The 12769-nt window shown below is 41.3% G+C and overlaps 1 protein-coding gene across 1 annotated transcript in view; it reads left to right on the top strand.

Annotated features, from left to right (window-relative positions):
• The window catches only part of Itch (itchy E3 ubiquitin protein ligase), a 90112-nt gene that overhangs the window by 36989 nt on the left and 40354 nt on the right, over positions 1–12769 (top strand). Inside the window, exons 7-10 of the mRNA XM_055602210.1 lie at positions 4415–4460; positions 6151–6308; positions 8232–8427; positions 11476–11571. Of these exons, the coding sequence (XP_055458185.1) occupies positions 4415–4460; positions 6151–6308; positions 8232–8427; positions 11476–11571 (496 nt within the window). The remainder of the gene's footprint in view (positions 1–4414; positions 4461–6150; positions 6309–8231; positions 8428–11475; positions 11572–12769) is intronic.

Here is a 12769-nt window from a genome sequence, read left to right as displayed (position 1 = left end):
TCCTTCCTTCCTTCCTTCCTTCCTTCCTTCCTTCCTTCCTTCCTTCCTTCCTCCCTCCCTCCCTCCCTCCCTCCCTCCCTTCCTCCCTCCCTCCCTTCCTTCTTTCCTCCCTTCCTTCCTCCCTTCCTTCCTCCCTCCCTCCCTCCCTTCCTTCCTTCCTCCCTCCCTCCTTCCCTCCCTTCCTCCCTCCCTCCCTCCCTTCTTCCCTTCCTCCCTCCCTCCCTCCTTTCTTCCCTTCCTCTCTCTTTCCCTTCCTTCCTTTCTTCCTCCCTTCCTCCCCTCTCTCCCTCCCTTTCCTCCTTCCCTCTTTAAAAGATTTTGTTTATTTATTAGGTAGAAAATGTTCTGTCTGCATGTACATCTGCAGGCCAGAAGAGGTACCAGATGTCATTATACATGGGTGTGAGTCACCATGTGGTTGCTGGGAATTGAACTCAGGACCTCTGGAAGGGCAGCCAGTGCTCTAAACCTCTGAGCCAGCTCTCCAGCCCTATTAATTTTCTTTTAATCATGGTTTTCCTCTATATTTTCCAGTTAATAATTCCCCTATCTAAAACCTTTGGGGATATAAATGATTTCTTTTTGGTGTTTTGAGAGTCTTTATATATAATACTGGCTGGCTTGGAGCTCACTATGTATGTAGACTACCAGGCTTGCCTCAAGTTTGCAACAATTTTCTTGAGTCTGCCTTTGAGTGCTGAATGCTAAAATTATATGCATGTACCACCATGTTGACTTAGAAATGATTTTTTCTTTCCTTCATTGGGCTCATTTTGACTTTTATGTTCTTTGATTGTAATTTTCTATTTTATCTTAGTTTATCAGAATTTTAAAAGGCCTAATTTGGAAATTTTTTTATTTGGAGAAAATGTCTTTTGCTTTAGCTAGTGCCAGGGTTTGCTGTAACCAAAAAACCTTTCATCTATTTTCTGGGGTCTCTAGCCTAATGTGCAGTGTCTGGTTCAGTATTCTTCTCCTTACTGCTGGCCTGAGGCTTTCTCAAGAATCTACCTCAGAGCTTGTAACTGCCACAAGATAAGTGTTTTAAAATTACATTCTGCTTCTATTCTGGTATGTCAGATCAAGTTTTTGTTTATTTTTGAGATTGCTAGAAAGTCAGGGAAAATGTAGTGTGTTAAATTGTTTTAGGAACTAGTTATTTTGTGGTGGGAGGTTTTTTAATTTAGCTCACTGAGGTGAAATCTTTGTAGATCTTCCAGAATTTCCTGTGGGTAAAACATGTGCAATTAGAATTCTGATAAGTTTTTCTTGTCACCATGGTCATCCCCAAGTGACTTTCTCATTTGTGTGTGTGTGTGTGTGTGTGTGTGTGTGTGTGTGTGTGTGGTATATATATGAATGAGGTGTTCATGTGCTGCACTGCATGTGAAAAGGTCAGACAATTTTTGGAGTTGGTTTTCATCTACCACGGTGAGGCAGGCTCTCTTCTCTTGGCCTCTGAGCTGTACACTCCAGTCAGCTGGCCTGAGAGAGTCTAGGCACTTCCGTCTGCCTCTCATGTTGCTCTAGGAGTACTGGGTTATGATGCAGACCAGTATGTCTTGACTTTTCTCACACGTTAAAGCCACTGAACTCAGGTGGTGAGGCCTGCCTGGCAAGTGTTTTTACCCCTACCTCCACCAGTGGCTTTTTTACTTACGGGAGAAATGGAATACTAACTTGATTTGGTACTTAATGCTACATTTTTTGGGTATAGTCTTCTCATTCCACTTATATCAATCATTTGTGCCATATACCAATCATAGATGACAAAGAAAATATAATACACATGAAAGCCATGTTTCGTTTAATTTTGAGAGAGTTTTACACTGGAACGCAGACTGACTTGTAATGTGTAATGTGTTCCAGATTGACCTTGAATTCATGGCAGTCTCCTGGTGTGCACTGTCATACGGGGCATGTCTTAGCTCTGGTTTCCATGGCTGTGAAGGGACACCATGACCATGGCAAATCTTATAAAGAAAACATTTAATCGGGGCTATTTTATAGTTTCAGAGGTTTGGGCCCTTATTGTCACGGTGGGAAGCACGTCAGCGTGCAGGCAGACATGGTGCTGGAGGAGCGGAGAGCTCTACATCTTGATCCACAGGCAGCAGGAGACTCTGTCACTGGGTTAGCTTGAGCATAGGAGACCTCAAAGCTCGCCCCAACAGTGATAAACTTCCTCCAGCAAAGCCACGCCTAGCCCAGCAAGGCCACGCCTCCTAATAGTGCTATTCCCTACGGGCCAGCCAAGCATTCAGACACACGAGGTTAAGGGCGCCATTTCTCTTTAAACCACCTCATGGTGTATACAGTGCTGGGGAGTCAGGGGTTTATGCATGTTAAGCAAGCATTCTACCAAGTGAGCTACATATCCAACCCCATTATGGTTTGGCTTTTTGTTTGTAAAAACTCTTCAGTTAATCTTTTAATATGTAATAGACTCATCAGATAAAATAGAAAGTTTCCAGTGTATTGAAACATATATCTGTAAGTTGCAATAAATACAACACTTAATATAGGAACAGCCACCAGAGCAAATTCATACTTTCCCTGTAACAGCCATGAACTGCTCTTGGACACGTCCTCCATAGAGCAGATGTGGCCTGCTGAATATAGAGCACACCATGGCTTTTGGTCACACACATGTAAGAGGCCTGTGGCGTTGTTGGTTTGACTCAAGAAGCAAAGCAGGTGCCAGCACATTCAAACATACTGAATGTCCTTTCAATATCGACGTGGGAAAGAGCAAAGCCACATAACCACACTGTCAGAAAGTAAAGACAGCTGTGGAAAGCTTGAGGCTGAAAGGTGGCTCACAGCTTCATGTCTTTGGCTTCTTGGATAATGGCTGACAGAACAGTAAGATGTGAGGTTCTGGCTCCTGGTTCACCATTCCTGACTCTGCAGAACACAAGGATCTCTAGAATCAGATTCAGACATCAAATGAATTCTAGAGACCAGCATGGCTCTGTCCTTGGGCAAGCTGACATGCTGGCACTTAAGCTCCTCAAGTGTGTTTGTCCACATGGTAAATTTCCTGCTCTGCTCAAAATCACCCAACCCCTCACTGCTAACCTCCATAGAACTCCCAGCAGCAGCTATGTTATGTTTTTAGAAACTACTGTAATAATTTATTAAGTTACATTTTACATAGCATAGTGTTCATTTCAGAGGTTAGTTAATGATTTTTCATAAAAATCTTTCCCTATTTATTATGTGTGTTTGTGTGGATGTGGGTGTGTGAGTATGGTGGAACTTTGAAGGTTAGAGGCCAACTTTTGTGAATTGGTTCTCTCCTTCCATCAAATGTGTTCCAGGGATCAAACTCAGGTCGTCAGGTTTGGCAGCAGTCACCTTTGCCAATCATATTGGCAGCCCATACTTATTAGCATATTTTGAGGTAACATGTTTTGTTAGTTTGTTTTTAAAATCGTAGATTTTTAATACAGTTTCAATTACAAAGCAATTCCACATTTTATCCATTCCACTGTCATTTTTTAAATGTATATTTCTATGATCTGTGAGAAACAGTAGACTTCTACCGCCCTTGCCAGCTGCGGCACAATACGGGTATGAGTCAGTATCTTTGTAGTGAATTCATGTCCTATGGTGTGGTGTACTGATGATTTACTATTGGAACCATGACTGTATCTTGGGAGTTTTGGGTTTTTTTGCCTGTTGCAAAACTGTTCAACTGGAGTTCTTCTTAATGCAGTTTTCAGTTTTCCTCCGTTTTCTGGCTCCACAGTCTGATTTTGGTGTTTCTCTAGCAGCCCCCTTTCAGCCCAGTACACAGTCTTGACAAGAATCGTTCCTGTGAATAAAATTGGAAAATTGCATGACCATTATGGCATTCGTTTGGCCTCTTTGAAACTTACTTGGTTCTTGTTTTTTCAGACTGAGTCTTAACTCCCTCTCAGAGAGTGCTTTGTGTCTTTCGTTTTCTCTGAATTTTCCCAGCTCCTTGATATAAAGAAAGTTATTATTGGCTTTGTTATTCCAGAGTTGTTTCTATACTGACTATCCTGCTCTTGATTACTAATTTTCTCCATACTTCATAAAGAAAATGGATGAAGGTGCACAACTTAATTCTAATGAGGCTGAGGCAGGAACATGAATTCAGTGCCAGCTTGTTAAATTAGAGTAAAAAATATATCTCAGAAAAAGCAGAAGTAGGGTGTGAGTGATGTCTCACTGCCCTCACTGAATAGTGGTGTGCGTTAGCACAGAGTTGAAGAACTTGGCATGATTCTATCTCCCTTTGACGGTCATGTTTGGGTTTATACTTGTTACTAGAAAGGTTTAATAGTTTAATAAAAGGCTTTGCTTTTTTTTTTTTTTTTCTTTTAGTTTAAGTTGAAAACTATTCTCTTGACTCTCATTTTGTTTGAATTTATTGATGTTAAAGGTACTTCACAGAATGATGATGGCTGCAGACCCACAGATGAAACAAGGTAAGCATTCACTGGTAAGCATTACCAGAGCAGAAATACACAAGAAGAAATTAGCCTCTATTAACTCATTTCAACTTTAGGCTTAGAGGGCTAGAAAGTTGGCGTAGGAGATCAGATATCATCTGGCTTTCACAGACACTCATGTAAACACATTTTACAAACACACATGTGCATACACATGAATAATTACCAATTTTCAGGTTCAAATTGATAAATTATGGGCTAAGTATTCTTATTTACTTATGTGATTCCTGCATTTGGGTAGCTAAGGCAGAAGGCTAGCCATGAGTTTAAAGCTGCATAGGAATGATTTGGGCTAGCCCAGGCTACTGAACGAGAAACTCTGTCTTGTAAAAACCATTAAGAAGTTGCAGGGGTGTTGTTACACCCCTGTAACCCGGCAGTACATGAAGTCTAGTCTCCTTCAGCAAATCCTGCTGGTGTGCGTCACCACAACTGGCATGAAGTCTAGTCTCAACAACAGCCACAGCAGGGGGTGGAGAGATGGCTCAGCGGTGAGGAGTGCTTGCTGCACTTACGAAAGAGCTGTGTTCTGCCAGCTCCCATGTTAGGTGGCTCACAAACTGCCTGCATCTCAGGTCCAGGTGATCCAATACCTCTCTGGCCTCTGTGGGCACCCATATAACTGTATGTGCCTACACACAGAAACAAGTATATACATATAATAAATAATAAAATAAATCTTAAATTAAATGGGAGAACCAAAAAATTAATGTCACAGGTCATAATTGAAAATCATCCGGAAAGAGTGCGCGACATTACTTGTTACATTGCTGTGGGGAGAACAGATGAAGCAGAGGCCAGAGAGGGGACATGCCTGGAATCTGAGTCAGGAGGGTCAGGAGTTCAGATACCAGCTTGGACTCCTTGCATTTAAGGCTGGCATGGGCTACATGAAGGGAAGTAGAACAAAATATTAATGGTTTGGAAGTTGTATACAATAGGCAAGTACTCTTAGTACAACAAACTCACCTATTTACTGCTCTAATGTGTAGAAGTTCGCATGGTAAAAGTATTTTAAAGGGCTTAGATGTAACTCAGTGTTGGAATATTTGCCCAGTGTACCCAAAGCCATGGATTCCATCCCCAGCAGGGAAAAACAAACAACAGTTTGTTAAAACTTCAGGAAACCAAAGTTTATAATGTGGTTTTATCAAAGCAGCTAGAACTCTACCTTCTTAGACTCATATTAATCTTACAGGTGTACTCTTGGGTAACTTCTTACTGAGAACAATTATTCATATGTTTATTTATTTATTTATAAAGCAATGGGAAAGTGGCTTTAATTTTATGTAGCATCTCTAGCCGTTATTGGTAGTCAAGGCTGGTGTTAAACCCCCTAATCTTCCTGTTCCTGCTTTCTGAATGCTGCGTTTGCAGGTATGTGTAACCTTGCCTCACCAGAAAAGGATTGTTTTTTTTTTTTTTTTTTTTTTTTTTTTTCAGAAAAGGTTTTAAACTGAGATGTAAGCCTAACATTAAGGCAGAGAGCTGCTTAGGAAAAGGCCAATACATAACCCAAGACATGAATGCAGGCTTCTCAAGAGAGAATCATGAGAAAGTCTTAACAGTATAAAACTCTGGTGCCTTCCAAAGTTACATTGTTTAAAGGTTCTCTGTAGGAACTTTTTAATAAATGACATCAAAAGCCGGTTTCCTTCTTATCCAGAGTGAGCACAAATGGAGCAGATGACCCTGAGGTTGCAGCATCGGGGGAAAACAAGAAGGCCAATGGGAACAATTCTCCATCCCTTTCAAATGGTGGTTTTAAGCCTTCTAGACCTCCTAGACCTTCAAGACCACCTCCACCCACTCCACGAAGACCAGGTATATATTCCAGCCTTCAATGCTGTTTTGTAAATAATGTTTTGTTTTTTGGCAAGAGAGGGTTTCTCTATGTAGCCTTGGCTGTCCTGGAATTGCTTTATAGATCAGGCTGGCTTCAAACTCAACAGAGATCTGCCTGCCTCTGCCTCCCTGAGTGTGTGCCACAGTGTCCGACTGTAAATAATGTTTTTGGTAGGAAGGGTTGATATGTTGCCCTTGTTAGCCTCAAATGTTTCCTTCCTCAGCCTGGGGTCAAGAGTATGTACTGCAATGCCTAGTGTCTTTAAATAGTGTTCTATTTGGAAACTGATAATCAGATAAGTGTCAGGGAGACCTTTTTAGGTCGTTGGTGTTTTATTTAAATAGAATCTTACTCTGTAGTATAGGCTGGCCTCCAACCTAGTATTCCTGCTTTATCCCTCTTAAGCACTGGGACTGCAGGTTTGAGCCACCATGTTTGTCTTCTGCTTAGTTTTTACATTTAAAAACATGACTAAAAATGGTCTTTTCATAGGCAACTAAGAATTGGCTTTTCTTTAAGTTTTTCTTCCAGGAATGAAGTTACATGAGACAGTGCTTTATTAAGAATGAAATTAATGCCAGGTGGTGTTGGCTCATACCTTTAATCCCAGCACTCAGGAGACAGGCAGGTGGATCTCTTAAGTTTGAGGCCAGCCTGGTCTACAGAGCAAGTTCCAGTATAGCCCGGGATACACAGAGAAACCCTGTTGAGAGGGGGAGGGGAGGGATAGAAAAAGGGAGGGGATAAAGTGAAAATGACAGTGCAGTATAGTTAGATCGAAACTTTATGTGGTTGATAACTTTGACACATCTTAACAGTTAAGAATTTGGTTGTTTAGTGCATCTTATCCTTTAAAAAGCTGACTATGGAGAGGGCTTGAGAAAATGACTCGGCAGTTAAGAGCACTTTCTGCTCTTGCAGAGGAACTCCATTTGATTCCCAGCACTCACTGGGTGGTTCACTACCATCCGTAACTCCTGTTTCAGGGGATGCTCTTTTGACCTCTGTAGGTAACAGGTCCACATGTGGTACACACAGGTAGACATACATGCAGACCAAACACACAAAAAATAAGTAACTAAATCTAGTAAAAAAAATTTTTACACTTTCTGGTAAATGTTAATCAGTTTTAAAACAAAAAATATTCACTAAATGAATGTATTTCATATAGCAACAATATGAACATTGTTTATATAGAATATCCATTTTTTGATTAGCTATCAGTGACATCAATACATTCATTACCAGCATCTGAAGTTAGTCTCAGATCTTCAGGGTGACGCAGACAAGGCAGTAGTAAGGATCTGGAAAGTGGTAAGTTTTTGCTGGGCTAGGAGTTGTAGCTCAGTAAAAGCGTACTTGCCTATTACATACAGGGCCTTGCACCACGAGAATCTATTAACCAAGTGCTTATTTTATGCAGTTGTAAATTCAGAATTAAATGTCGTGTAATTCCAGAGGTCCACATTAAATATGTCCACACCCAAGGCTTTATTTGATGTCTGCTTTTTAATTCTTTTATGTTCTTTTACTTTTTGGTTTTTCAAGACAAGGTTTCTCTGTGTGATCCTGGCTGTCCTGGAATTCACAGAAATCTATCTGCCTCTGCCCCCTGAATGCTGGTTTTAAAGGCATGTGCCCCCACTGCCCAGCCTGCTTTTTTTAGGGGGGGGGGTGTTTTGAGACAGGGTTTCTCTGTGTAGCCATGGCTGTCCAGGTCTTTCTTTGTAAACTTTGAACTCACAGTGATCCTCCTGCCTCTGTCTCCCACAGTGCTGGGATTGCAGGCATGCACCACCATTCCTGGCCTCAGCATACTTTAATTTTTAGGTTAAAATCCTATGCTGGTTTTAGATTTCAGAAAGCAAAAGCCTTTCCTGTTTTCCCCAAATCTTTTATAGCATCTGTCAATGGTTCACCATCCACCAATTCTGACAGTGATGGATCTAGTACAGGCTCTTTGCCACCAACAAATACAAATGTAAATACAAGTACATCTGAAGGAGCAACATCTGGATTAATAATTCCTCTTACTATATCTGGAGGCTCAGGCCCTAGGCCACTGAATCCTGTAAGTCAAGCTCCTCTACCTCCGGGGTAAGTAACTTAACTTTTGTTTTCTTTAAGCCTTTGTGTGTACTCATTGATTTAAAAAAAGATTATACTATATTCTTTCATAATTGTCTTTTAAGTAATTCTAATTGATTTTGGGGAGTCTGGAATCCCAGAAAGCTTATCATATCTTAAATGCTACCTCTTCCGTTTGGGATGTAAGGAAAAAATTGAGTTAGCATATGCCTGTAATCTCAGCACCAGGGAGTCTGAGGCAGAAGGATCATTGTGAGTTCCATCCTGGGCTATAAAGCATGAGGCTCTGCCCCCAAAACTTTCCCCCCACCCTCTTGGTGTTTTGAGGTAGTGTTATATAGCTCCCACTGACCTCAGACTAATTTGTCTGGATGAAGACAGCCTTGAAGTTCTGATCCTTTTGCCTCTACTTCCCAATTGTGGATTACAGGTGTTTACCATTACACCTGGAAAACAAAGCAATTATTGAAGGACCCCCACCCCCACCATAGAAAGTTAACAAAAGCCAAGTAATAAAAGTTATATCACTAAGAGTGCTGCTTCTCCGAGGTAGGGAAAAAGTAAATACTCCTTTTAACTAATTTTTCATTATAAAAGCATCATAACAATGTAATAATTTAAACTGATAAACAAGTTCCATAATCTATTTTAATTTTTACTTAATTTTTTTTTTTTAAAAAAAAGTGATGTGTATGTGTGTGTGTCTGCTTGTTTGTCTGTGTGAGCAACACATGTGGACAGTGCCTGTGAGTAGAGGAGGACATTGTGTTCTGGGGCTCACTTAAATCCAGCATAACTCAAATACCAGGTCAATGCAGATGACAAAAATTTATTGTAATCAAGCTTCTGCTGATTTATCAGGGCATAGAACAGGCTCAGGAGCTGAACTATGACCCTGAGGGGGTGTTGTACAGCATATTTAAAGGATGAAACCATAGAGCGAGGGGGAACAGGGTGGGTTGCAGCATTGTCTGGTCTTATTTTGACATATAGTTTCCATCAGTCAGGATAGGAGTAGGTGCCTGGGCCTTGGAACTTGACCTTGTTTGGCCCTGCCAGCAAGATGGAAAAGTTGCCTTTGAAATGGCTGGACTCAGACGCTGTCTTCTGACAAGTTGTCCCTGAAATGTCTGGAGTCAGACAACTGTTTCCATATAACAGAAGCTCTTCAGCTATTGGGAAGTCTCTAGCTCTCCTAGGGCCTGGGACCTTCTCCCTATGAGTAAATGGAGTCTAAAAATGAAATGGTAGAACTTAAGAGAAAGTTTTGTTTGCTTGTTCCCAGCCGTTGGAACCCTTGAAACTTGAGTTACAGGCAATTCTGAGCCATCTGATATGGGTTCTCTATAAGAATAACAAGTGTTCTTAACCACTGAGTCATCTCCCCAACTCCCGTCTTTAACATCACATGCACTGTGATGCTCACATTAGGAGACAGTCAGGGCTGAGGCTGTCGCTAGTGTTAGAGGACGTCCTGGGATACGTCAGCTCCAAGTGCTGCCTGCAGTGCCACACGTACAGGTACAGATCAAAACAGAGACCCGCGTTCCAGGCACAGAGGGCCAGTCAAAGGTGTTTGCCTGACTGGCAAACCCATAAACCCATGATGAGAATTTCAGCTACTTCCACAGAGTATACTTGTGGTGACTAGGCCATTTTTTCTTTTGGAAAGTTTAGTGGTGTATTAATCGCCTTACTCACTGGTGTGGCCCATCAGAACCTGACAGAACCACTGGTGGGAGAAATTTGACTTGGCCTGCTGTGCTTGGAACTGGTTTCAGCACTGTGACAGATGGAAAGCAAAAGAGCTTGAGGATAAGCCAGCTCAATGACTTAGCCCAGCAACCCACTTCCTCTAGGTAGACTCTGTGTCCCAAAGGTCCTACAGCTTTCTGTATAGCACCACTAGCTGGGGCCAAAGTGTTCAAAAACATGAGCAGGGAGGAGGTAGGCTGGTATAGTGGGTCCAGGGATCATAAGACAGGAAACAGTTTATATCCGAACTATACTCTATGGGAAGCTAAATTAGAAGATTGTTTGTGCTGGCCTGGAGAGGCCTTTGTTGCTCTTGCAAAGGGCCTGGGTTCAGGTTCGAGTACCCATGTGGTGGCTCACATCACCTAAAACTCCAACTTTCAGGAGATTCAGTGCCTTCTGACCTTTGTGGCTACTAGGCATGCAGAGGGTTCACATACATACATGCAGGCAAAACACTGATACACTACAATAAAATACATCTAAAAATAAGAATAAAAATAAAAAGGTTTTAAGATCTGGAACGATGACTTATCAGTTAAGAGTACTAGCTACTCTTCCAGAGGACCTGGCTTTGATTCTAAGCACCCATATGGCAGCTTACAACTGTTCGTACATAACTCCATTCACTCTCAGGAGATCTGATGCCCTCTTCTGGCTTCTGTGGGTACCAGGCACACACATATAGACATACATGCAGTCAGAGCACCCATACACATAAAAATAAATAAGCAGATGCTAAAAGAACAAGCTGTAATGGTTTCCTGTAATTTTCTTCTTTTTGGCAACAGACCTGCCCAGACTATTAGGGTACTTAGAGTGGCTAGTCTGTAATTCTCCTCCTGGGTTGTGCAAGAACATAGCTGATAAAGACTTAATGCTTTGACTTCTGTTTTTCCAGAATGTACTCAGAACATTGCCCTTCAGTTAGCTCAGTTGTTCAGGTTTGGGGCATTGATGCTTTCTTTTCCTCTCAAGTTCTAAGTATATCCTGATCAGATTGAGAAACTTTGGTCTTTTGGGTAGACTGACTAACTTTGAAATGCATGTTATTTTTAGAACAAACACAACCAAGAAATCTTACTATGTGTGTGTCACTCTTGGGACTTTTTTTCTCTTTTTAGATGACACTTCTTGACTGTATTTTAATTCTGTTTTTTTCCTGTACAGACTAATAGGTCATTTTCCTCAGTTATGTAGAATGGTTATTTAAGGTGGAAAGGTATAGACAGGATTCAAAAGCCAAACAAATACAAAATGTTCTTACCATTTTGTATTTTGCATGTACCATTTGCATTTAAGGTGGGAGCAGAGAGTAGACCAGCACGGGCGTGTTTACTACGTAGACCATGTTGAAAAGCGAACAACATGGGATAGACCAGAACCTCTACCTCCTGGGTAAGTGTCTGAATTTAAAAACAAAAGTCTATCCAGAAGAACAAATTGTATCTGTACCCAAGGTTCCCTACATCTCTTCCTCTCCTTTGCCTTATGCTGGACACATACTAGAAGGACAAGAGCTAGAGGGCTGACTTCAAGCTGAGGGGTCGCTGCTGTTGTTACTGCTTTAAAAGACAGTCTCGCTGCACGTCCCACAGGAGACTCCTGTCCCTCCTGCCCAGCCTTTCAGCCTCGTGTCTTCTGAGGTTGCAGACCTGTCCTGCCATTCCGCAATGAGCGACTTTTATTTTTATCATTATTAATTTAAAGATTCCATAGTTCTTGTTCTTTGTATTTTCCTGTCTAAGCTGTTTAGCCAGCTAAGAGCCACAGAATCTTAAATTAGTTTCTTCAAGAGTTATAACTCTTCCGAGCATGGTGGCACTTGCCTGCAGGCTCAGCATTTGGGAGGTAAAAGCTGGAGGTGAGGAGAGCAAGGTCACCCTCAGCTATACATCAAGTGAGAAGGCAGCCCGTGTCATGAGACCTGTCTCAGCCCTTCCATCTGACGGAAGCAGTCATAGCTGCCGTTATATATTAAGATAAAGTCTCTATTTCTAAAATTAATGTGTATTAAAATCATGGCAAATGGTTGAGAAAGTTAAAGACATGTTGATAACATATTAAGCATTTAATGTGTATATTCTATGAAATTTAAAAAATTTTTTTCAACCCAAAGGAATATGTAGCAAATATGGGGGGTGGGGCTCTTACTCTGAGGTTGAAGATGGCGCAGGGTCTTTTAAAGACCCTGTGCTTTAAAGAGCACAAGATGGCTTGTGCTCTTTTAGGGTTGTGAGTTTGTTTCTCAGCACCCACGTGAGGCAGCTTACAACTGCCCATAACTCACTCTCCAGGGGATCTGTTACCCTTCTGACCTCTGGGCTCACCAGCACACATGTGCACATATGCACACGTTTATTTTTCTTTAGGGAATATTAGTTTTGCTAGATACTAACTAATATTTATTAACCCTTAAATTCACACCTAAAAGGTGTGGTTTGACTTGTTAAATTAGCAGGTAATCATATTAAGTGTTGATGACGAACTCTAGCCACAGTAATATTGGCAATAGTGTTAATTTGTTTTCACCGTGAGAGTCTTTCCATCCATACATATATATATATACACACACACATACATATATACATACATA

Source organism: Psammomys obesus, unplaced genomic scaffold (assembly GCF_907164565.1).
Source record: "Psammomys obesus unplaced genomic scaffold, mPsaObe1.curated_primary_1811, whole genome shotgun sequence".
Taxonomy (NCBI): Eukaryota; Metazoa; Chordata; class Mammalia; order Rodentia; family Muridae; genus Psammomys; species Psammomys obesus.
The sequence above is the reverse complement of the archived record's forward strand: the minus strand, read 5'-3'. Positions and strand labels throughout refer to the sequence as shown.